This window comes from Capricornis sumatraensis, chromosome 17 (assembly GCF_032405125.1).
Source record: "Capricornis sumatraensis isolate serow.1 chromosome 17, serow.2, whole genome shotgun sequence".
NCBI classification, from domain to species: Eukaryota; Metazoa; Chordata; class Mammalia; order Artiodactyla; family Bovidae; genus Capricornis; species Capricornis sumatraensis.
The window spans coordinates 54,474,096-54,500,428 of NC_091085.1; the positions used below are offsets into that span (position 1 = coordinate 54,474,096).

At 39.1% G+C, this 26,333-nt stretch overlaps 1 protein-coding gene across 1 annotated transcript in view; it reads left to right on the top strand.

Moving 5' to 3' along the window:
• The window catches only part of TMEM132D (transmembrane protein 132D), an 883,628-nt gene that overhangs the window by 410,345 nt on the left and 446,950 nt on the right, over window positions 1-26,333 (top strand). Inside the window, exon 3 of the mRNA XM_068990253.1 lies at window positions 7,180-7,326. Within this exon, the coding sequence (XP_068846354.1) occupies window positions 7,180-7,326 (147 nt within the window). The remainder of the gene's footprint in view (window positions 1-7,179; window positions 7,327-26,333) is intronic.

Below are 26,333 nucleotides of genomic sequence, written 5' to 3' on the forward strand. Positions count from 1 at the left end.
TCTTTGTATGGGAAGATCCAAGAGTCTGAGCTCATTGAAATCATTCCTTTGGTGTTCACTAAGCTGTCCAGGGCTCGTAAATCCTGTTTTTCTCCATGCTGAGTCCCCTCAGGGTGAACAGGCAGGGTATCTGCAGTAGCTGAGGGCTTGATGTCTAGAGCGTCCTTTGTTTACTGAAATGGCGGGTGCCATTCTTTATCCACAGGTGTGAACGAAGCTGGATGATGACTGAAATTTTGATGATCTAAGTTCAGTGTGATGGAAGTTCAGGCAGATTTTACTTTCTTCCTTATACCTATGTGTATTACTCAGTGTTTTTCTGCAGTAAGCCTATCCCAACCCCTTCATCAGGACAAAAATGACAAAGCTATTAATCGTGTCCAGTGTGTGTGGGGAGGGGCAGGATGTTGGTATGCTTTTCTGCACTTGGAGACCTCAGTGATACTTCTGAGGTAGCATGACGTCACACACCTCATTGATTCAGTCCCTCATTCTCTCATTCATGAGGGAGTGATCTTACTGCGTTCCAGCCAACAGAGGTCACAAATGCTGGGCAGCTTCCAGTCCTTGAATGACTTTGCTTAGTGAGGATGGCGTTTCTACATTTTTGGAATTTCACATGCAACTGAGAATTTCTGCCCTCCCTTCAATGTTTTAAAGACTTGGCCACACCAGGCCTGAGCTCACAGTCTGAGTTGTCCAACCCTCCTGTAGTTTTCACTTTATAAGGAATGACATCATCTCCACTTCCAGGGCCTTTGAAAATTCAGTTGATCAGCCAGTGACTAACAAGTGTCCACCTCCCTCCCGTCTGGCTGGCAGGGGGTCCTGGGGGCCAAGTCCCCCTCCTCCTCCACTGTTGGCTGCTCCCACTGTGGGTTTTGGGGAATGCCCCTCCCTGTATGACCCAGATCCACTCCGTGTTTGATCTTCTGCTCTTTAATCCCCCTCAGAGTGTGGTCCTTTGACAGCTGGGATGATGGTACACACACCTTGTGTCAGCCTAGGACTTTCAATGCCTCAAGAGAGCAATACATCAAAAACGACTTGCCTTGAAGTGACTGGCCTTCATTCTGAATTTAACCTTACCAAAATGGCAGTGTGGAAGCAGATTCTTCATACTTGTAGGAACACACGGAATCAGCAGTAGAGTTTTATCTCCTTATTAATGTGCATTTATTTACCTGCTTCCATATAACAGGACTTCTGCTCATTATGTTTATTCATGTCACACTTGGGAATTAAAGGTTCTAGAAGATTTGAGCAATTCCCTGTAAGTGGGGCGTGTGCACCCCAAGAGATATGCGAAGTGATTAAAAAATTGCAGTGATGCAAAAATAGGACCTCTCACCATGTTGCTTTGTAATCTCATCATTTTTATTTCTATTTTTCTGTGTATTTTCTAGCATGCATGTTATTATGTCAGCAGTTCAAGTATAAATTTGATAAATAAATATATCTATATTAAAGTGAAATGCTAAAAAATAATTTACTGGTATGAGTTCCTGGTTTCAAAAGAAATGATTTAGAACCTGCTAATTCACACTATGGCTTTAACTAGGGTTCACTTGTGTGTAGCATTGTTGGCATTGAACTACATATGTTTGGTTAGTCTCAAAGTCGTGGCAGAGAAATTTAGCAAAGTACATTCCAGTGATGGGAAGAGGGGCCCAGTGTCACAGGAAGGGAAAATGGAACAAGATTAACAAAGGACTGTTCATTACATCATAAATGATCACATTAAAATAATTTTTGGCTGGGGCAGGGCCAAGATATCGGGAAGGGGCTGAAAGTTATTCTGTTTTAATCTTTTCCATTATGGTTTATTACAGGATATTGAGGAGAGTTCCCTGTGCTGTATAGTAGGACCTTTCCAAGATATTTTACATATAGTAATTTGTATCTGCTAATACCAAACTTCTAATTTATCCCTTTTCCCGCACCTTTCACCTTTGGTAACCATAACTTTGTTTTCTATGACTGAGAGTCTGTTTTTGTTTCATAAATAAGTTCATTTGTGTCATATTTTAGATTTCACATCTACATGATATCATATGGTATTTGTCTGAAAATGGTTCTTAAATGAAATGTTATAGGCTATAAAACATGTGGGCTTGGTGGGACATAATATGGTCATAAATTGATCCTCATCAATTAGAAATTAGAATAATGAATGATTGTGGACTATTAATTTTACAATAAATTTACTGAGTATGAGAAAACACAGTATATTTAATTCTGTTCCATAATTAATGAGGGAAGATAAGTAAGGAGACAGGGAGGAATTCAAAACAGCTTTATTTTGAACCAAAGGGATTTTTTGGGCTATGAACCAATGAGAAGTGACAGGTTTGCCATCAGTTAATTGGAAAGGATTCCACTAACCAAATCCACAGCACTTGGAAGCGTGTAGCGTCCTTCTGTTACCCAGGATATGAGGGATGGGATGTGGAAGAGCAGAAATAGCAGGTGCATACCACAGCTCTGATCCCAGGCTGCTGGCTGTTTCAGCTGTTACTGGATACTATATTTGAAACACACACAAGCACACATGTGCACGCATGTGTGTATATGGGTATGTGTCTATATATATATAAAAATATATGCATGCATAATATTTATGTGTGTCCATATATATCTGTGTGTGTATATATAGATGGGCTTCCTTGGTGACTTAGATGGTAAAGAATCTGCCTGCAATGCAGGAGATATATGTGTATATACATATGTATATGTGGATATATGTGTATCATGTTTCTATATGTCTGTGTGTATCTATGTGTGCATGGATGCATGTGTGTATATATATGTGTTTATATTTGTGCTTGTGTATGTCACTGTGTGTACATATGAGTGTTTATGTGCATGTATATATGTCTGTGTATGTCAATATGTGTATATACCTGTGTGTAAATGTGTGTGCATATATTTTCATGTATATATCTATGTGTATATACATGTATATTTGTGTGCACACATGTGTATATATGTTGCTTGTGTATGTATACGTGTGTGTACATGCATCTGTATATATTAAATGTTTATACAGATCTGTGTGTGTGTACGTGTCCATGTGTGTATATAAGATGTGTATATCTATGCGTTTATATTTGTGTGTATATTCGTGTATGTGTATTTATGTTTTTATGTGTATTTATATCTATCTATGGATATATTTGTGTGTGTATACCTATATAAATACAATAACTCTGTCATGTTTTTGAAATAAAATATACCCTTAAGCCAAGCAGAGTTTATTTATTCCAGTCCACAGTCCCTGTGCATTCTGTGGGGGGAAATTATGGCTTTTTCCCCAGCCGCAACAGTAGACATACTATTAAATGTAAATATATAGTAAATGTCTTTGGAAATCAAGTGCTGTGTTTATCTCTATGTAGTGAAGCTGTCAGTGTAACCTGTATTTATTGAACCACAAGTAGATTATAAAACTTCCACTAATGAATGTAAGTAACCCAGTTGTCATCAACAAAAGAAGGAAGTAGCATTTGGTTCAGACCCAGTGGAGCCAAATTTCATGTGTTCTGAGGATTATCTTAATAGTTCCAAAACGCTGCTACTTACAGTGCTGAGATGAATGTTTCAAAATGATGCACCCAACACAAACCATATTCAGTGTGCACCGCAGATGTGTCTCTGAGAAACAACCAGTCTCGTTTCTTTCACACATTCGTTCTTGATGTTTGTACTCTATTCACTGACGTTTCTTGAGCAGGGACCTCTTGTCCAGTTCAGAACATCTGAAATATGCTATAGAAATGTGTCTTCTCTTATGAAAACATTCTATGTCCACAAAGCACCATTTCTTAGTGCCCAGTGCTCGATTTAATAATCCCCCTTTAGAAATAATGCTATAAATTATAGCTTCGGGTAGCTGCACTGGAATTATTGGCAACAGATATTGGGTACTTCGTGGGTTAAATAAGCAACCATGTTCTTTCCTAAGAACTTAAAAATGATTCATTGGAGACACAGTATCTGAATTCCAAATAACCTACTTATGAATAAAATTTAAGAAAAATAAGAGCCTATTCTATAATCAGAAAAAGCTTAGGTACTAATAACTCCTGTATCACAAAAAGATTGCCAAATCCAAGTTGATGATGACCTATTTATTTAAAGTAAATTTGACTCAATAAAATTCCAGTGCACAGTAATTGGAACAGCCCTTAGAATTCATCTTCATAGAATAGCAGCTGTCCGTAGTGAATTGAACTTCTTTTCATCGCCCATCTTGGTTGCTTACAATTTAAATAAGTTCCTGCAAGGCAGGAATCCTAGCTCGTGTCACCAGGTCAGATGGCTTCCTGGTCTGTGCATACAATCCCCAATTTATAAATGACTGCATTCAAAATGTTGGTTTCTACTTGGATTATTTATGACACAAAACATTGCTCTAGAAGCAATGCTCTAGAAGCAATGCTATGCATGGCGCTCACCCAAAAATGCTGACTTCAGCCCTGGGGTTCAAATGTAAGAAGTGATTCCTCTTGTCTTTGTTAGATGAGGCAAAGTAGTATGTGTTTTGGGGTCCCCAGGACCACCCCTGAGTTTGATGACTTGTTGGGAAAACTCTAAGGACTCAGCGTACAGTCATAATTGGATTAAGATTTATTACAGCAAAAGGACACAAAGCGAGTTCAGCAAAAGGAAAAGAGACAAGGGGTAGAGTCTCGGGGTACTAGGCACAAGCTTGGGAAAGTGCCCTTTCAGGGAGTTGTACAGGATGCCCTTCATCCCTCCAGCAACGAGTTATGACAACACGGATAAATAGTTGTCTCTCTGGAAATCTCATCCAACGCTGGGAGCCAAGAATTTTTTACTGGGGGCAGGTCTCCTAGACACCACATGCCTGGCAGGCACAGTAACTTCAGACCACCAGAAAGAAAGACCAACTGTATTGCTTGTACAAAAAATTTAGACTTAGTGAGCCCCTCTTATTAAAGAGTTGAGGAAACCCCTTTCAAAATCCAGATACCAGAGGGCAACCTTGCCAGCATGCCTTTCTAGGGGGGCAGTCTCAGACCTGCTGTGTTTACTTTCTTTGCACAATCTGTCTTCAAGTTGTTTCTGTGGGAAATTGCATTCTTAGTGCTTGCAGGCAAGTCTTTTCTCACCAAGCCCCATCCCTAAAAGTGGCATCTTTTCTTCCCGCTTTGCTCCTAATATTAGGGGTGACCTGGCTTGTCTCATCTGGTGATAAGAGTGAGGGTTTTAGAGATGGAGACTCAGAACCCACCTCTTTGCCTCTGTGTCATTACAGGTACCACAGCTATAAATCTGGGGAGCATACCTCTGGGGCTCCCCTCTTGGCAGCATCTTCCACCTGGTCACCCATCAGTCTGCCCCATTTGTCCCCTGGCCTTCTTGCTTCAGATCCATTTATGTTTTCCTCAAGGGACTAAGAAAAGAAGACACAACAGGAGGCATGACTCTTCCCAGCAGTTTGTGCATCTAACTGTTTGCGATTTATTGCATTGTCCTTTGACCATATCCTTTCCATTTCCTATATATTTATTCACTTGAAATCTCTTAGAGAAAAATAAGGGTGTATGAGGAAACCAGTTCCACCATGCATCCTTTGCCTCTCTCATCCTGCTTCTCTGATATCTGGGGGAAAAATTTGGAAGCGGGTCATCTGTCCCTTTCCGTGAATGAATGAAAGAAGGAATGTGTGAACGGAAAGTGAAAGTGTTAGTCTCTCAGTCCTGTCTGATTCTTTGCGACCCCATGAACTGTAGCCCACCAGGCTCCTCTGTCCATGGAATTCACCAGGCAAGAATACTGAAGTGGGTTGCCATTTCCTTCTCCAGGCAAGAGTACTGGAGTGGGTACCATTCCCTTCTCAAAGGGGATCTTCCTGATCTAGGGCTCAAACCCAGGTTTTCTTCATTGCAGGCAGATTCTTTACTGCCTGAGACACCAGGGAAGGAGAGAAATAATAAGCAGTCTGGTATGGAGGCCTCACCTACTTTCACAAATTTGTCATTAAGTCTGAGAAGATGTTAGATCTCAGGACAGGTACTGGCCAGTGTTGGCTAACAAAGAAATCAACCGGCTCAAATAAGTGGCTTCAGCACAAGGAAGTTTTTTGTGATGCCAAGGAAAGCCCTGAGACTCGTTGGACCCACACTGTGATTCAGGAACCGTTTCCATTCCTGCATCACCTGCAGCCAGATCCCCTGGTTGCTCGGCTTCTCAGTGAAAATTAAAATGGTCCTGGCCTCACAGGGCACACGTGGGAGTGAAATGGAATAAAACTGTCATGAACTCAGAAGAGCGCCCAGTTTGTGGAAAGGAATCGATAAGTGATAGTGATGATGATGGAATGATGGTCCTGGTGATGACAATGCTGATGATGAGGATGTTTTGGGAGGAACACAAGAGTAGAAGTCAGGCAGGGACTTCCCTGGCGGTCTAGTGCTTAAGGCTTTGCCTTCCAATGCAGGGGTTACGGTTTCAATCCCTGGTTGGGAAGCTAAGATCCCACGGTTTTCTTTGCAGCCAAAAAAACAAAACATAAAACAGAAGCAATATTGCAGCAAATTCAATAAAGACTTAAAAAATAGTCCACATAAAAAAAGATCTTTAAAAAATAAAGGAATTAAGGCATGCCTCTCTCTGTACCCTGTCAGCATCTGTTTTCCTATGAACTAGCATGCTTCTCAAAACAGTCTGAGTGGCAGGGCCTGTCCTCCACCCTTGAACTTGGAACGATGTTTGGGAAATTAGATAATACAGAGGAAGGGTCCATCAGTACCTGGCATGAAAAAGACATTCCAAAACTGTGCATTGATATTATTAATTCACTTTTGCAGTTTGAATGAATTTCTTTTTTCTATTTAACAGTCTACAGGTGTTCAGGTAATTTTTTTAAATTAAAGCCATCCACTATCAGAATATTATTTCTTTCTGTGACCAGTCCTTGCCTGTGTCACTGTTCTGTTTCTAGCTCTTCTGTTAAAGGAAAGAATGACCAGGAGAAAAACTGAGGATGGATGGATTGGAATGGAATTGCCAATGTGTGATTAAATTCTATTAAACATAGGGTTACACCTGCCAGGCGACCATGTGCCATTAAGTGCTGGGTGTCCCCAGAAGCAGAGGTAACCCAGGGATGCCCCACCGGCGTCTCAGCTGTGCACTTGCTGTCTCCAACAGGGTAAAGGTGATGAAAGGCATGAACATCATTGGGGTGAGAGCCAGCAGCCCTTCCGTGTGGGAAGTCAAGGAGAGCACAGATTACGCTGGGAAGTACACACCTGCTGTCATTGTTTGTCAGAAGAAATCGGCTGGCTCAGAAAAAAGGTGAGTCCCCACGGCCTGCCATATATTCAGATTATCAGTGACGCGGCCTCCTTTTTCCCCAAATTGTTAACAGCCACTTTCACTGTGGTTTGCATTTGCTGTGCGTCTGTATTATTAGTGCTTCTAGGTAAGATGGATGAAATCCTTCATTTGGAAAAAGGTGAGCTATTATTCACGGTGGACCTGCTCACAGTCCCAGTGCAGCTCTGGGTCACCTGCAGGGACTACTCCATGCAGATGGAGTTTATCTCCAAATGATGTCACACGGCAACACAACCTCTTTCTAATCTGTACGATTAGGGAAAATGGAAAGTCTGGGCAGCTCTGATAAAATGGCCCATTTTGCAAGTGTTCCAAACAAGAGTTTCTCGAGAAAGCAAACAAACGAACAAGTAAAGCTGGTAGATTTCCTGGCCTGAAAAGGTGTCTTCCATATTTGCCATGTCATTTAAATATAATGCAAGGATTGTATTTTGTGTGGGCATTTTCTGATGGGCATGTGAACAATCTGCTGTGGAATTATAGGGAATTGTGACTCTGTCTCTGATACTCACCGAAGGAGAAACAGTCGATTCACAGCTGGGCAGAGAGACTTGGAAACTCAGTGGTTCTTGATTTATTTCTGTTTCCTGAAACCTCATTTGTGATTCCGGAGAAGGCAGTGGCAGCCCACTCCAGTACTCTCGCCTGGAAAATCCCATGGACTCAGGAGCCTGGTAGGCTCCAGCCCATGCGGTCGCTAAGAGTTGAACACAACTGAGCGACTTCCCTTCCACTTTTCCTTTCATGCATTGGAAAAGGAAATGGCAACACACTCCAGTGTTCTTGCCTGGAGAATCCCAGGGTCGGGGGAGCCTGGTGGGCTGCCGTCTATGGGGTCACACAGAGTCTGACATGACTGAAACAACTTAGTAGCAGCAGCAGCATTATGATTCCAAAATATTTCTGGTCTGGTCACCTATTTTTGCCACTTTGGGGTTGGTTGGTTTTTTTTTTTTTTTTTTTTTTCGTTGTATTACCGGCAATTGAAATAATAATAAATGGACCAACCATACCTATACAGCATTATTTCTGGAGTCAGCTTTTTAAACTTCCTAGCTCCATGTTTAGAGAAAGTTTATTTTCCATTGTTTATTCTAATATAGAGGTCATGAATCTCAGCTGATGTGTACTTTGCCTTTGGGGATTTATTTCCAAAGAGCATTTAATGTGAATTTGGGGGTGACATGATGTGGCTTTCCCTCCATGGTTCTGTTTCATGTGGGTGCTCTGAGATTTGGGTTATCAGCTGTCAAGCTCTGTCAAGACTTTCCTCTTGTGACCAGTGTTTCAAGAATTTTTTTCTTGAAGATTTGTTTGTAGAGCAAATGAGAGCAGAGAAGAAGAGATCTGTATCTGAGTTCTGCCCTAAGTCTTTACGTAGTAATGGTCTGCCACCTGGAGTACCTTTAAGAACTTATAAATAAGGTCACGTCCAAAAGTGTCTGTGCCAGTGATGTGGTTTGGGAAGTAAGGTGCCAGTTCCCTTCAGGGTTTCCTTTGTGTTGTAATGTTAGCAAAAATTAGGGGGATAGATAGGTAGGTAGATGAATAATGATAGATAGATAAACAATAAATAGGTGATAGTTAGATAAATAATAGATAATGAGATGGATGGATGGGTAGATAGATAAATGATACATATACAGATAGATATATAGACAGACATAAATTTTTTTCTTTACCAGAAACTTGCAGGAGTCTGGGGGAGACTTGGGAGAAACCCAACCAAGGTGCTTTTTTTCCTTCTTGTTTCTTCTTGCCATTTACTGTATGTATTAGTGGGAGTAGCGGTGATTGTAGTGTTATGTATGAAATGCAAAGAGGTTTGAGTCATTTGAAACGTATGATTGACTTTCTGGCTAAACATTCATTCAGTCTGTCTTGGGCATGGAGAAATTAAGGCAACTTTCCAAGAGAAGCTCATTCCCATTAAGATGTAAGGTGTAAGCTGCCTTTTTATGCATCAACTAAGGCATTCCCAAGGGGCTTTAACACTTCCTCAGATGAAACAGAAAATCAACAGCTCTAGGACATATCGAAACTTACAAATGTATGGTGCTTGCCATTTCCCCCCCTTTCATCTGTATCAGTATCTTCTTTAAGAAACAAATTCACTGAATGGACTGTCAAGCTACTCCTTCACAGTTCTGATATCACATGCCACTCACTATGGAGACTATTCCTTATCTATTTGTAGATTCTGATATCAGTTTTCTATTTCCTACTATGGGTCTAGATGATGAAAGAAAGCATGTGGACTAATATAGACATACAGCTGCTGCTGCAGCTAAGTCGCTTCAGTCGTGTCCGACTCTGTGCAACCCCATAGACGGCAGTCCACCAGGCTCCCCCGTCCCTGGGATTCTCCAGGCAAGAACACTGGAGTGTTTTGCCATTTCCTTCTCCAGTGCATGAAAGTGAAAAGTGAAAGTGAAGTCTCTCAGTCGTGTTCGACTCTTAGTGACCCCATGGACTGCAGCCTACCAGGCTCCTCCGCCCATGGGATTTTCCAGGCAACAGTACTGGAGTGGGGTGCCATTGCCTTCTCTGATAGACATACAGAAACACACATAACTCTATATCTTAATATGTTATATTTGTGTGCATATGTAGACTATTACATGTATGTGCACATGCAGTATATTACATGTCTTTATAATATGTCATATATATAGTATATGTATATAGGACATATAAGGGATATAGGTGTTTCAGTATCTACATGTATACATGACATACTTATGTGTATTTGTGTATGTCTGCATGAGTACCTATGCTTTCTTTCATCATCTGGACCCATAGTAGGAAACAGAAAAGTATGTTATGATGCAGAGGTTTTTTCAGTGTTTTTCACTCTACTTGTTATACTACAGCCAAGGAAGGCTTTGCTTAATGAGGAAGCTGTAGAATGCATGCTCTTTTAGATGCAAAACCACACCGGTCTGGTTGGTAGCTGTTTCCAGACCCTACAGCAACATGTGTTACATGTGAGAGTCTCCATGAATATTCCTTTAGTGACATCCTAGAATTAGACTATATCTCCATTACTTTATGTATTACGATGCAAATCTGTAAGTACACATACTGAATAGTCTCTGACATACCTGTTCATATCAAGTAACGTGCACAACAGTATATGCATTGATGACCTATTGGGGGAAACCCAGAAAAGGACACTTTTTTAGCAGAGGGACTGGCAACTGTTATTTCTTTTGGGATGAGCTGGGAAGTTGGGGAAGAAAGCTGAATGTAAATTACTTTGTACTGTGAGCCATTTGGACTATGATTTTTTTTTTAATATGTGCATGTATTACCATTTAATATTATGTATATAGTTAAAACAGACTTTTCTGAATAGGATATATTCATTTCTATCTTCAACTTTTATTCTCCCTTTAAATTCTTTTTATTTTGTTTCTGTCTTTATGAAGTCAAATGCAGAAGAATCATGCTCCACTCTTGGGGGTAGTGAGCACACCAGAAGATCCGTTTCCTTTTCCTTGAAGGATAATTGGAGAGCATATGATGGATTGGATGCTTTCATGTTAATAGGTTTTGGTTCAGGAGCAGTTTTGCTTTATACGTTCTCCCTACTCTCTTTGAATGTTTTTCAGTTATTCTTTTTTTTTTTCTTTTGAAAAAAAGAAAAAAAATTAAACTTTATTTATTTACTTATTTTGGCTACGCTGAGTCTTAGTTGCAGCATGAGGGATCTCTGTTGTGTCATGTGGGATCTTTCATTGTGGGGCAGGGATTCTCTAGTTGCAGCTCATGGGCTTTGCTGCCCCATGGCATGTAGGATCTTAGTTCCCTGACCAGGAATTGAACCCATGTCCCCTACATTTCAAGGCGGATTCTTAACCACTGGACCATCAGGAAAATGCATCAGTTATTCTTAGAGTCGGAGTCAGATCATAAAGATGCAAAAGAGTCAGTCTTAATGAACTTGAGAATCATGGGTTGTGAATTGCTAATAATTTACCATGGACTGTGAAGATGCATTAATGAAGTTAAGTTCCTGACAGGTGTAATTTTATGGATTAAGGAGATACTTATCTAGTGATGAACTCAACAGGAGTAAGTGAAGATCTCTTATCTAAGTTGAAATACATCCTTCATTTTTTTTAAAGAACTGTGGTTGTTCAAAGCCTTATCATCACAGTATTAACATATGAATACTACCCACAGCTATCAGATCTGTTTTGACTAAGCATTGCCAGGAAATATTATGGAACAGAAGGAGAATAACTAATTACGCTCCATCCATCAAATTCCATTTGGCATTTTCTAAATCTTGCTCACTCTAGCACTTTGTAAACTTAGATAAATGTGTAACAAAAGTCACGTATTTTTTTATTTCTTTGCTCTTCTTTGCATAGATGAGTGTTTTCCAAAGTTTGCCATAGTTTCTATTTAAATGATTTTAGATGTATAAAGAAACAGGATCAAATAAACTTAAATGACAGAAATGTGTGTGTTTTCCAGTTATCCAGCAAGACTTCTAATTGAAGAGAAATTCATCTCTTTTAGGGGCTAATATGTCTTAAAAGTCTCTATCCTTTGTTAATAGATTATAGACAAGCAAGAGTACATAGTTAGGCTTAATCCTTTCTCATGATTATCCATTTACTTCATAACATACTGCTTTTCCATTTATTATAGGTAATTTTGTTACGACTTCATGCTCATACTGCTTGCCACATGACAGGACAGTAAATTGATGAATGAGTTGTTGGGAAAAGAGATAGTGACTTTATTCAGAAAGCCAGCAGACTGAGAAGATGGTGGACTAGTGTTGCAAAGAATCATCTTACCTGTGTTAAAATTCAGGCTTCTTTTATACTAAAAGAGGAGGGGGGGTGTTGACTGTTGCATACTCCTTGGTGCAGGAATCCTTTGTTCTTGGAACTATTCATGTAAGTCAGGTCACAACCTTACAGTCCATTCTGCAACCTTTTAATCTCTATAAAGTATTAAAGCTTTAAAGATCAGAGCCTTGAGAATGGGCTATGCTGTATATTTCACCCTATAGGCAAATTCTTAACTTGTAGCAAAAGCAATAGTGCACAGAAGTTAAAGTAAAAATAAAGAGATCCAATATGGAGTCAGATTTGTTCTTCCCTGTTACAGTATGTTTCATTTTAAAATAAATATAGCTTAAGTAATAGCATGAAGTACCATAAATACAAAGTAATATTTAAAGGATACACAGATATATGATCATGAATGTATGTTCAAAAAACATATGCTGGCATGATAAATCCATCTCATAACACTTTTATTAGGATTAAGTTTGATAATTTAATGAATGTGGTGGATTCATGTCAATGTATGGCAAAACCAATACAGTATTGTAAAGTAAAATAAAGTAAAAATTAAAATTAAAAAAATAAAATTAAATTAAAAAAATATTCTTGGCAAAATAAAAGGTTGGCAACCATATGTTAAGTCACTATTTAGTTCATGGAAATAAAGTCTCAGAACTGAGAAATTGAACAGTTGAGAATATATTATATTCAGTTCTTTAATTAAAGCATGTAACTGAGGCAAAAAAGAATAATAATTAATGAATGACTTACTAAAAATAAAATGACTTAAGTAAAAATTTACTTCTCTGTCTCATAGGAGAAACCGTGATACAGGAAGGCCATAGATGGCCTGGCAACTCCTCAGTACCATCAGGGTCCCAGGCACCTATTTTTCTTTAACATCATGTTTATGCATGATTCTTATCCTCATAGATTAAGATGGCTGCTGGAATGCCAGTCATCATACCTGCATTGCAGGCTAAAAAAAAAAACAAAAAAACTGACAGAAAAGAGCCTTCTCCACTGGATCAGTTCCATTTGAACAACTTTTCTAGAAACTTATGCCAGCCTCCAGTACTCTCCTGCTTCTCATTGGTCAGGACTTAATAACACGGCCTAACCAGACTTCAAAGGGAAGTGAGAAACATCATGTGTTACAGGCATTAGTATACTTAAGTCAGAATCAGTTTTCTGCTCCAAAGAGAAAAGTGGACTGGATGGGTTAAGGGACCAGAAACCTTGATCTCAGCAGTTTATAAAAGAGTAAATCTTTTGGGATTTCCAATAGGATGATGGAAAGGACATGATACCTAACCATTCCTTTCATTCTGCCAGATTCCCATGGAAATTTTCAGCTATTGTATTTTAAATAGATAAATAACAAGGTCTTACTGTATAGCACAGGGAGCAAGGTTAAATACCATGTAATAAACTATAATGGAAAATAATATGAAAAAGGGTATATACATGTACACATATATATGTCTATATATGTATATGAATCACTTTGCTGTACACCAGAAACTAACATACCATTATAAATCAGCTATACTCCAATTAAATAAATAAGTACATACATATAGGAAAAAGTTATGCATGTGTTAGAAATGTACAGACGTATTCGTGAAAAGTACAAGACTGGATTGAAGGAAGACACCAAGATTGCCAATCTCAATTATGCATTAGGGTATATATGTATACCTATGACTGATTCATGTTGAGGTTTCAAAGAAAACAGCAAAATTCTGTAAAGCAATTATCCTTCAATAAAAAATAAATTAACTAAAAAAAAGAAAAGGACCAGGAATGTGAGTAGAGGAGACCCAGGCGCACACACACACAAATCAAGACTATCTCCTAATATTGACAGCAGGTGCTGGTACAGGTGGGCATGGACATGTCAAAGCCAGTAAGATTTCCTCTTTGGACTGGTAACAATAAAAGGCAGTTACTGGACGAGGAGCACACTTTTGGAGCAGGTACTCAAGCAGGCGGAAAACCCATGAGTGTGTGTGCTCAATCCCTCAGTTGTGTCTGACTCTTTGTGATCCCATGGACTGTAGCCTGGCAGGCTCCTCAGGTCCATGGAATTTTACAAGCAGGAGTACTGGAGTGGGTTATCATTTTCTACTCCAGGGGATGTTCCCGACTTGATCTCAAGTCTCTTGTGTCTTTTGCGTTGGCAGGTGGATTCATTACCACTGCACCACTTGGAAAGCTGCAGAAAACCCATAGGCATTTAAAAATATCACCTCAAGAAATTTGGGAAACATTCTTAAAAATCAGAGACAGAAACAGAACTTTGTGCATGAAATAGGGGTAATTTTAAACACTGACCAGTGGTCTCAGATTATAAATAAGCATGATATCATCAAAGACAGATGAAGCCAGCAGGATAAAAAGTCTGTGAGGTAAGAAAGATGGAATGAGAAACTCAGTGACTTTTGGACTTGGTACTGGAGAAAATGCAATCAGGGACTTCCCTGGTGGTCCAGCGGTTGAGACTCTGCCTTCTAATGCAAGGCGTACAGGTTCGATCCCTAGTCATGGAGCTAAGAGTCCACGTCTCACGCCAAAAAAACTGAAACATAAAAAAGAAGCAGTATTGTAAAAGAGTCAATAAAAACTTTAAAAATGGTGTACATTTTAAAAAATTCTTAAAATAAAAAAGTGAAGTCAGTGAACTTGAGAGAAAACTTTGGGAGAAAGAATTTCAGAAGACAGAATAAAATAACTGAAAATAAGAAAGAAATCCCTAAAAACCAATCAAACAAGACTATATAGAAAGAATGACCACAGGTAGAGCTGAAGATAACCTGTTACCATAAGGTCTGGCACGACCGGTTCTGCACCTAAGAGAACTGAAAACAAATGTCCACACAAAAAGTATGCACAAACATGTTCACAGCAGCATTTTTATCACAGCTAATAGATGAGCAGATAAACACATGATCTATCCGTGCAAAGGGATGCAAGGAAGTCTACTCTGCTCTGTGGTAACTGAAATGGGAAGGAAATTTTAAAAAGGTGGGGGGGGGCGGAATATATGTATACCTCTCATTTTCCTATACAGCAGAAACTGATACAACATTGTAAACCAACAATACTCCAATAAAATTGTTTTTAAAGGAAGAAGGTGGATTAGTGGTTGCCTGGGAAGGGGAGAATGGAGAGATTTTGGTCATGAATATGGGGCTTCTTTTGGAGGTAATAAAAAATATTCTAAAATTAGAAAGTGCTGAGGTTTGTTCAGGGCTTCCCAGCTGGTGCTAGTGGTAAAGAACCTGCCCACCAATGTGAAAACCGTAAGAGATGCAGGTTCGATCCCTTAATCAGAAGGATTCTCCTGGAGGAGGGCATGGCAACTCACTTCAGTATTGTTGCCTGGAGAATCCCCATGAACAGAGGAGCCTGATAGGCTATAGTCCATGGGGTCTGAAAGAGTTGGACAGGACTGAAGCAGCTTTAGCACACATGCACACATGCTGGTTGTTCAACTGAAAACCTCTGGATGGTAAATGTTAAAACAGTGACTTTTATAGTATATGAATTATATCTTGGTAAATCTGCTATAAAGTCAGTTGATTACAAAAAAGCTAATGAGATAAGACCAATTTTATCAATAAATATAGGAGAGGGAAAATTTAGCAGATATTCAATCAGGATGTTGCCAGATGGCAACATTAATTGTGATTCATAATGTCCCCTTCATTGACTCAGTATGTATTTCTGAAAATTCCCATGGTGAACATAAAATTTTTTAAATTAGGAAAATATCAGATATGGAAAACTAACAATAAAAAATAAAGTTGTAATGCACTGTGGCTAAGAAAATTGTTTAATAGAGTCTGTACATCTCTCTTGTCATTGTGCAGTGGAATATTGACAGTTTAGCAATACCTTATTCCTCTGCTGACTTGTCCAAATTTGAAGCTGGAAGGAGCTGGCCCTTCTTTTTCGCTCCAGGCAAAAATCTTGTGATAGAGATGTTATAGATCGGTTAAAAATGTTCAGTTTTGCTTTAGAAAGTGAAGTTTTAATGATTGCAATTTACTGCTACTTGACAATGTCAGGATGACAGATCAAGTGATAGAAATAAAAAGATCTTTTTTTTTATTAATGTAATGATTTGATTAGAGTTATTTTCTAGCAATTTCTCTCCGGCAAGGCAATTCAGGTCTTCTGACATCCAGAACTTGAGTTTAACAACAAGACCTGAGACAATGGTATAAAGTTATCAAAATTTTATGTCTTTCTTGTGGAAAGTGTGATTTTTTTTTTGATGCCTTAAATGCTTTCAGTATCCTTATTGTTGGCTGTTATGGATTATAATAGTAATACATATTACCACCTGAATGATAATTCTTTCACAAAGAGTAGAAATGATACAGAGGTAAGATACATGAAATCTAATATTCATTGCTCATTTTTATCCCAGCCATCTTGCAGTTCACCAAAGAGGCAATAAAAAGTTAAACATCTTGTTTTGTAACAGCAACCCTATCAATGTCAGCCTTCACTGGACAGTTGTAAGAATCTCATGTAATCCTAAACATGAACAGACACACTTTGAAATAATCAAGAATATATACCTGGATTTCCCTGGTGGCCAAGTGGTTAAGAATCAACTTTGCAAGGCAGGGGACATGGATTCAATCCTTAGTCTAAGAAGATCCCACAGGCCATGGGGCAACTAAGCCCATACACCACAACTATGGATACCTGCATACCCTAAAACCCGTGCCCTGCAACAAGAGAAGCCACCGCAATGAGAAGCCCTCTTACTGCAGCTAGAGAATAGCCCCCATTCACCACAACTCGAGAAAGCCTGTGTGCAGCAATGAAGACCCAGGGCAGCAAAATAAATAAATATATGTATGTATGTAATTTAAAAAGAACACATACCCAAGTTCTCCTTGATCATGAAAGATTTTGCTTTATTTCCATAGTCTAACTGAAAATTCCTCAGTATACCAGATGAATTATGTTAGTTGTACATGGAGCTTAAGTTGCATATGGAGCTTCATACTTGAGTATGAAGAAAGTTTTCCCCCTGTCTTTATTATTTTTTGTATTTTATGTTGGACTATAGTTTATTTACAGTGTAGTGTTAGTTTCAGGTGTGGACCATAGTGATTTATTTATTTGTGGTGCTTGTTTAGTTGCTCAGTCATGTCTGACTCTTTGCGACCCCATGAACTGCAGCAGCAAGTCTTTCCTGTTCTTCACTATCTACCGGAGTTTGCTCAAACTCATGCCCATCGAGTCAGTGAAGCCATTCCAACCATCTCATCCTCTGTTGGCCTCTTCTCCTCTTGTCCTCAGTCTTTCCCAGCATCAGGGTCTTTTCTAATGAGCCGGCTCTTCGCTTCACCTGGCCAAAGTATTGGAGCTTCAGCTTCAGCATCAGTCCTTCCGAAGAATATTCCAGGTTGATTTCCTTTAGGATTGACTGGCTTGATCTCCTTGCTGTCCAAGGAACTCTCAAGAGTCTTCTCCAGCACCACAGTTTGAAAGCATCATCTCTTCAGTGCTCAGCCTTCTTAATGGTCTAACTCTCATATCTATACATAACTACTGGAAAAATCAGAGCTTTGACTATATGGATCTTTGTCCTAATTATATTGGGAAAACTAAGATACAAATAATGAAATATTTTTCTGAGAATGAGGAAGAACACAGAATCCTCATACCCCATTGGAGGAATTTTAAAATAGTTCATCCTCCTTGGAGAAATACTTGTCAGTATCCAGCTATTGACTTTAAATTTTTTTTTTTTTTACTGAAATATAGTTGATTTACAATGTGTTACTTTCACTATGGTGCTAGAGAAGACTCTTTAGAGTCCCTTGGATAGCAATGAAATCAAGCCAGTCAATCCTAAAGGAAATCAACCCTAAATATTCACTGGAAAAGCTGATCCTGAAGCAGAAGCTCCAATACTCTGGCCACCTGATGTGAAGAGCTGACTCATTGGAGAAGAGCTTGATGCTGGGAAAGACTGAGGGCAGGAGGAGAAACGGGCAACAGAGGATGAGATGGTTAGATAGGATCACTAACTCAATAGACATGAGTTTGAGCAAACTCAGGAAGATAGTGAAGGACAGGGAAGCCTGGTGTGCTGCAGTCCGTGGTGTTGCAAAGAGTCAGACAGTACTCAGCGATTAAACAACAATAGCAACTTTCACATGTACAGCAAAGTTATACATATATATATTCTTTTTTCATATTCTATTCTAAGTTATTACAAGATATTGAATATAGTTTCCTGTGCTATACAGTAGGTTTTTAGTCACAGACAACAGATTTATGGTTACTAAAGGGGAAAGGTGGGGGGAGTGATAAATTAGGAGGTTGAGATAAAAAGAAACAGTCTACCATACATAAAATAGATCTTCAACAGGGACCTACTGGCTATTGATGCATGTTTAAAATATGCATCCATGTGACCCTGAAAGGACAAGTCTAGATACTTCTGCAGATAAATACTTAGTCATGGATATGGAGAGATGGGTACGGGAGTGTTCATTATTGCATTTTTAAAAAATAGCTAACTGTTAAAAGCAGCCTGAATATCCATCAAAAGATAAATTGATTTTAAAATTGTACATTTATCTAATTGAAATCTATGCAGCAATAAGACAACAATTATGAAGAATTACCTACATGTAATTATTAATGAATGTTTATTAACGTTCATTTTGATAGGCCAGGGTTCTTGGCTTCCTTAATCAATAAAAATGGATAAGAGGCCAAACAAAAAATTCAAGCAAGGCTTCAGTGAGGCCCCTGCTGTAGCAGGAGGGAGCGAGAACAAGTAACAGGCTCCCATGTTCACTCCTGGAGGGCATGAGAACTGTTTCCTTATATAAGAGGTGAGGATAGGGGTGTATCCAGGGGTCCAGCTGGAGAGGTTGCTGAGATGCCTCAACAGATGAATAGATAAAGAAGTTGCGATACATATACACAAGGAAACATTACTTGACTATAAGAATGCATTTGAATCCATTCTAATGAGGTGTATGAACCTAGAGCCTATTACAGCGTGAAGTTAAGTCAGAAAGAGAAAGATATCGTATATTGACATATTTATATAGAGTTTAGAAATGTGGTACTGATGATCCTATTTGCGGGGCAGCAGAGGTCACACAGATGAAAAACATAGACTTACAGTCACAGTGGAGAGGGAGAGGGTGGGATGACTTGGGAGAGTAGTATTGAAACATATACATTACCATATACAACATAGACAGCCAGTGGGAATCTGCTGTATGAAGCAGGAAACCACAACCTGGGGCTCTGTGACAACCTAGAGGGGTGGGATGGGGAGGGTGTGGGATGGGGCTTTACGAGGGCAGGGACATATGTATATCTATGGCTAGAATTGATGCTTTTGAACTGTGCTGTTGGAGAAGACTCTTGAGAGTCCCTTGGACAGCAAAGAGATCAAATAAGTCATTCCTAAAGGAAATCAGTCTTGACTATTCATTGGAAGGACTGTGAAGCTGAAGCTCCAATACTTTGGCCACCTGATATGAAGAACTGACTCATTGGAAAAGAACCTGACACTGGGAAAGATTGACGGCAGAGGATGAGATGGTTGGATGGCATCACAGACTCGATGAACATGAGTCTGAGCAAGCCCCGGGAGGCGGTGATGGACAAGGAAGCCTGGCATGCTGCGGTCCATGGAGTCACAAAGAGTCGAACGGAACTGAGAGACTGAACTGATGGCTGATTCATGCTGATGTATCATAGAAGCCATCACAATATTGTAAAGTAATTTTCTTCCAACTAAAAATAAAATAAATAACATGTAGTATGATTCCACTCAAGTCATTCTATCTGTATTAATCTGGATTAATACAGATATAAATGGGATGAGCCATGGCTGCTTCTTAAAAGACCAACCATTGAAAGATAACCCAGAGGAAAGTGTGTGAGGGTGTCAGGCAGGCATCATGGAGGGAAGAACTTTAAGATTTTCCTAAAATAGCATCCGAGTTGTGTCCCTGGAAAGGTAAGCTTATTTGTATCACTTCCTCTAGAAACACATGGACTGAGAGAGGAGGCAGCAATCCTTCACGCCCATGGCATTACAGTGAAGGAAAATGATGAGCCCAGTTCCCTATGAATTTATACCTGGGGCTGACTCATTTACCACTTCCTGACACATACACCATCTTATTATGTGGTCGCAGGGGGGAGTGTGAGATTTGCCTTAATGTACCCTTGTGTGGCTTTACTTTTATTACATCAAAATATTTGATATTTAACATCTCCTGTTTCCAAGTAGAGTACCAAGCTTAGAATTAAATTATTAAATACCCACTTTCGGCAGAGAACAATGTGAGTTACTGCTGTACATCTTTACTGGAGAATCTGCCTATGTTTTGGGTAGGATATCCAGGGCGCTGTAATAAAAAAATGCCAACTCTTTTCTCTGCTAGAGCTACACAAATGCACCATAAATAATAACCTAATAGCAGCAATAATTATATGATGCCACTGGCTGGTGTTCATCAGAATATTTCATAAGCACTCTCCAGGGTTGTAGATCATGGCTAATGTTGGGTTGCTCTGGGTTAGTGATTTCACAAAGTCCTACCAAGCTGCTATATATTGCCTCTTCCTTCACCGAAATGATGAAAAATGTCTGCAGTAGCAGAAGTATCTGGTGTGACATGTAACATCCCATCAAGAAAACCATGGGCTAATATTTGTCTTCAATATTAAATTTAAATAGTAAATTAAATGCAGTATTAAATAGTAAATTTTTGAACTTGAAACTTCATTGGATATGTGTGTGTACACGTGTGTATGTGTGTGTCTACATACACAAATTCATAGTCCTTAGTGTCCTTCCTTCCAAACATGGAGAACATTATCAGCAGAAGTCTTAAAGGGAAAAAAAAAACCAAGTCTGTATCTACACTGATATGTATATATCTGTATATCTTTATCTCTGTGTCTATTTTCATATATATCCATACTGACAACTTATCTATACATGTCTAAGTTATAATTACACATGTATGCATAATTAATATGCATCATGCAAAAAATAAAATTATTTTTATTTTGAAAGGGTCATGAGCTTTTGTAATCAAATTTGTTTTGCTAGGTATCCATTGCAAAAATGGTGCACAGATTTCTGCATAACTTAAATGTTTTCTAGGGGCCAAGTTCTTTGGGAAAGTCTTTTTTTTTTTTTTGATCATTTACCTGTATGAGCCTCCACAGTCCCTGATCTGTGCACACATCCTCTGTGACAAGCCTTTGCTGTCAGCACCCTACCATGCCTCTCAAAATCCCCAGGTTTTCCCTGTGTGCTTAGCTGGAAGAAGCAAATGCTGTATTTGGATTATCTGTTTTCTTGAGGGCCTGGGGAGCAGTTTAGAAAGATAATAGTATTTCATGGAACATTAAAAAAGAAACAAAAGAAAACTTATGGGATCCATCCAAAGAAGCTTTATTTACAGTCCAACTGTGAAAAGTATCATCTTGTTTCTTATGTTCTAAAAATTTCACTCTGATTATTGTATTTTTAGCTAGGATGTCTTATTTTATTTTTAAGAGCACATGTTTTGGATTTGCTATCATTTCTAAACTCGTCTTTTTCTGACAGCTCTCATCTTCCATGCTGGGTGACAGTTTAAAAAGTTTCTTTGGTAACTTATTAGTCTTCTAACCCTGGTGATTGATTTGGTCAGCAGTTAGTCTGGTGGGCCTTGTCGTCTTTGTAATGGTGCTTGAGCTGAGACATAGTTGGAAAAATTCGTTGATGAGGCATGGGACTTTATATTCCTACCTAGAGCTCTTAAAAAAAACAACAGTTTTTGTTATAAATTATGTAACATAAAATTCACCCATTTTAAGTGTGCAGTTAAATGAATTTTAGAAAAAAAATTTTTTACTCAGTCATCTTGTTTAAGAAGACTTCCATCTGTGGAAAAAGTCCCTTTTTACCAATTTGCCATGAAACCCCACTTCTTCCCCAATTTCAAGCAACCACTTGTCTCTTTTCTGAATCCATAATTTTGCTTTTTCCATAATAGCTCAAGTCAGAAACAATCCAGATATGTATAAACTGGTGAGTGGATTAAAAGCTGTGCTACACTTTAGCAATGGAATGCTAAGTCACTTCAGTCGTGTCCGACTCTCTGCGACCCCATAGACGGCAGCCCACCAGGCTCCCTCATCCCTGGGATTCTCCAGGCAAGAACTCTGGAGTGGGGTGCCATTTCCTTCTCCAAGCAATGGAATACTACACAGCAATGAAAAGGAAGTGGCCATTGATGCATGAAAAAATATGGTTAGGGAATCCCCTGATGGTCCAGTGTTTAGGACTCTGTGCTCTTACCGCCAAGGGCTCAGGGTTCAATCCCAGGTCGGGCAACTAAGATCCCACAAGCCATGAAGTGTGGCAAAAAAAAAAAAAAAAGATTAAAAAATCAAACAAAAAACCTGGATAAAACTCTGAAGTATTATGCTGATTGGAAGGAGCCAGTCACATGAGATGACCTATTCTATGAGTCCATTTACAATAAATTCTCCATAACTGCAGGTTCCACATCCACAAATTCAACCAACTGTAGATCAAAAATATCATTTTTAAATTCAAGAAAGTTCCAAAAAAGCAAAATTTTAATTTGCTCGCACCAGCAACTGTGTACATAGCATCTATATTGTATCTACAACTCTTTACAAAACATTTGCTCTGTATTAAGTATTGTGAGTAACTAGAAATGATTTAAAGTATGTAAGAGGATGTGTAGATTATATGCAAATGCCACACCGTGTATGTAAAGGGATATGAGCATCTCACAGTTTGGTAGCCTCAGGGATGGTGGTGGGAACTAATCCCTATAGATATTGAAGAATGACTATATGTATGTGTATATACAGGCTTCCCTGGTAGCTCAGTAAAGAATCCTCCTGCATTGCAGGAGACCCAAGTTCAATCCCTGGTTCAGGAAGATCCCCTGGAGAAGTGAATGGCTACCCACTTCAGCATTCTTGCCTGGGAAATCCCATGGACAGAGGAGCCTGGTGGGCTACAGTCCATGGGGTCGCAAAGAGGCAGACACAACTGAGCAACTAATACTTTCACTTCACTTTTTCATGTATATTTGTGTGTGTGTGTGTGTATGTGAGTTTTTGTGTGTGTGCTCAATTGTGTCCTCTCTGTGACTCCATGGACTGTAGCCCACCAGGCTTCTTTGTCCATGGGATTTCCCAGGCAAGAATACTGGAGTGGGTTTTGCCCTTTCCTTCTCCAGGACATCTTCCCGACCTAGGGATTGAACCTGCATTTCTTGTGTTCCTGCATTGGCAGGTGGATTCTTTACCACTGAGCAGCAGGGAAGTCCACAGGAACAATCCCTGGAGAAGGAAATAGCAATCCACTTGATTTTTCTTGCCTGGGAAATCCCATGGACAGAGGAGCCACGGGACTTGGGGGCTTCAGTTCATGGGATTGCAAAGCGTCAGACATGACTGAAGAGCTGAGCACACACCCAATCATCAGGAGAAGAAATGACCCACTGACCAGCCATTCCAATTACAGGCAATATGAAAAGCTTTCATCTCACTATTTTGAAGAGGTTTGTTTCTTTAAACAAAAGATGCCAATCAATAAATGCAGGGAACTGTAGATCATTCATCTCTGTCATAAAGGTAGATTTCTTTATATCATAGAAATGAGATGCGAAGGATGACTTTAACTCACACTGCAAAGTCAGTGACCCCTTTCCTGTATAATCTGAAGTCTGAAATATTTTGGAAGAAAAAAAATGTCTGTTTTTTTTTTTTTTTCAGTTGTAGACAGAATACCTATAGAGGATGTAATTGTATTAGGACCAATTTCAATGTGCAAAAATCACATGGGAACTGCCTAAACATACCAAGGTTTTCTTTCAATTCAGTCGACATCAGTTTTTGTCATGGATGTTGTGTTTGTCTATAGCCACTCAGCGTTTTGCTTGTGGAATTCTTGAAGTCTGAGATACTTGCTAAATGTGGTTTTGATTACACACTCCTGGAGCCAAATGGAACGTGGATGAGAGAAGCACTTTGCGTGGTGTGCAGGTGCTTGTTATAACAAATCCTCTCAGAGAAAACCTATGTGAAGTCCTAGGGAAGAAATGAGACAGCACAGGCTCCTGAAGGGGCTACGTGGAGAGAATGAATGTCAGTATTAAATACCATGAGAAGTTGGAGGAATGAAGATGTTTGTCAACATGCACACCTTCATGGTTGTATGCGTAGACTTTTATTTTACATCTTTCAAAATATTTTTTATTGTATGTGTTTCCTTAATAAAACCCTGGAAAGGAACTTCCCTGCTGGTCCAATGGCTAAGATTCTGCACTCCCGACGCAGGGGGCCTGGGTTCGATCCCTGGTCAGGGAACTAGATCCTACATGCCACAACTGAAGATTTCACATGCTACAACTGATATCAGGAGCGGCCAAATAAATAAATAGCTCTGAAAAGAAAGACTCGCAGCATGTCTGATAAGTACTATGCTTTTAAGTAAGTGTGAAGGGCAGAATATGTTTTGAAATCTCTTTTACAAATACAGTGTGATATGAAGATCACCATGACTTCGGGTGCTTGAAGTTACCATCATTACTATTTTGCTTGTTGCCTACATTCATTTTTGAAGGATATGCTAAATTTCAGTTCAAGACTGAATTAATTAATTAATTTGAAGGTACATTTTTCTATTCCAGCACCCCTGAATTTCATCTCCTTGAGTACTCTATTAACGAATGACCCTTCCTTAAAAGGAGTTTAGGGAAATCCCTGGTGATCCAGTGGCTGAGAATCTGCCTTGCAGTGCAGGGGACTTGGGTTTGATTCCTGGTTGGGAAACAAAGATCCCACATGCCTCAGAGAAACTAAACCTGTATGTGGCAACTACTGTATCTGAGAACCGCAACTAGAAAGTTCGTGTGTCGCAACGAAATATTGTGCATGACACAACAAAGATGACGAGGGCCACACCTAAGACCTGATGCAGGTAAATTAATACCAAAATAAATAAATGAATAGTTTCTATTTAAAAAAAAGTAGTTTAGGTTTCTTAAAAATGGGGTAACACATAAATTCAAGGATGAAATATTTGTAACCTGAACAAACCCAAACCTCTCTATGCTGCATTAAATATAGAAAAGTATATTTTAGTACAGCTTCACTTGGATGTATTTGTACACAACAAAAAAGTCTTCACAAAAGTTCTTATACAGAAATATAATATATCTGCATGTGCCAGAATTTGTTAAAATGGTTACTCACCCTTTGGTCCTATATTCTGGAAACTTGTTCTAAATAATTAATCACAAATATTGTGCACAAGCATGATCTTCACACTTTAATTAATAGCATTAATAAAAATTTTGCAGCTCACTAAATATTAAGGATGGGGGTGATTTAAAAAAAACTTGAGGATATTCACATAGCAAAATATGACAGGATCAATAGAATGCTATTTTAAAGATTGATTGGTACAAGAAAATGCTTTTACTTGACTGGTATGTGTGCAAATATAAGGAGCTGTCCAGGTGGCTCAGTGGTAGAGAATCTGTATGCCAATGCATGAACTACCGGAGACATGAGTTTGATCCCTGGATCAGGAAGATCCCCTGGAGGAGGAAATGGCACCCCTCTCCAGTATTCTTACCTGGGAAATCCCACGGACATAGGAGCCTGGCAGGCTGTAGTCCATGGTGTCACAAGAGTGACAGGACTGAGCACACACGCACACACGCACACACACACATACAGCATTGTCAAAAGGCTATACAAATGAAATTTGTAACACAAAATTTTAATAACAGTGAGATTATAGGTTGTATTTATTTTGTCCTCAATCCAGTCTATACACTATCTTTTGAGAACCTAGTATGTGTGTGGTACTGGATTGTACATGAGTTCAATGGTAACAAAACAGAGCATCTGTTCTCGCAAGTCTTAAAGTCTGTCTTTAATTTGTTGACATTTGCCAGTCTTTACAATGAACATAGATTAGTTTTAATAATTACATAAATACCCAGACGTTTTTTTTTTTTTTTTTTTCCTTTGGCTGCACTGGGTCTTGGTTGCTGTGTGTGGCCTTCTCTGGTTGTGGGGAGCAGGGTCTACTCTCTAGTT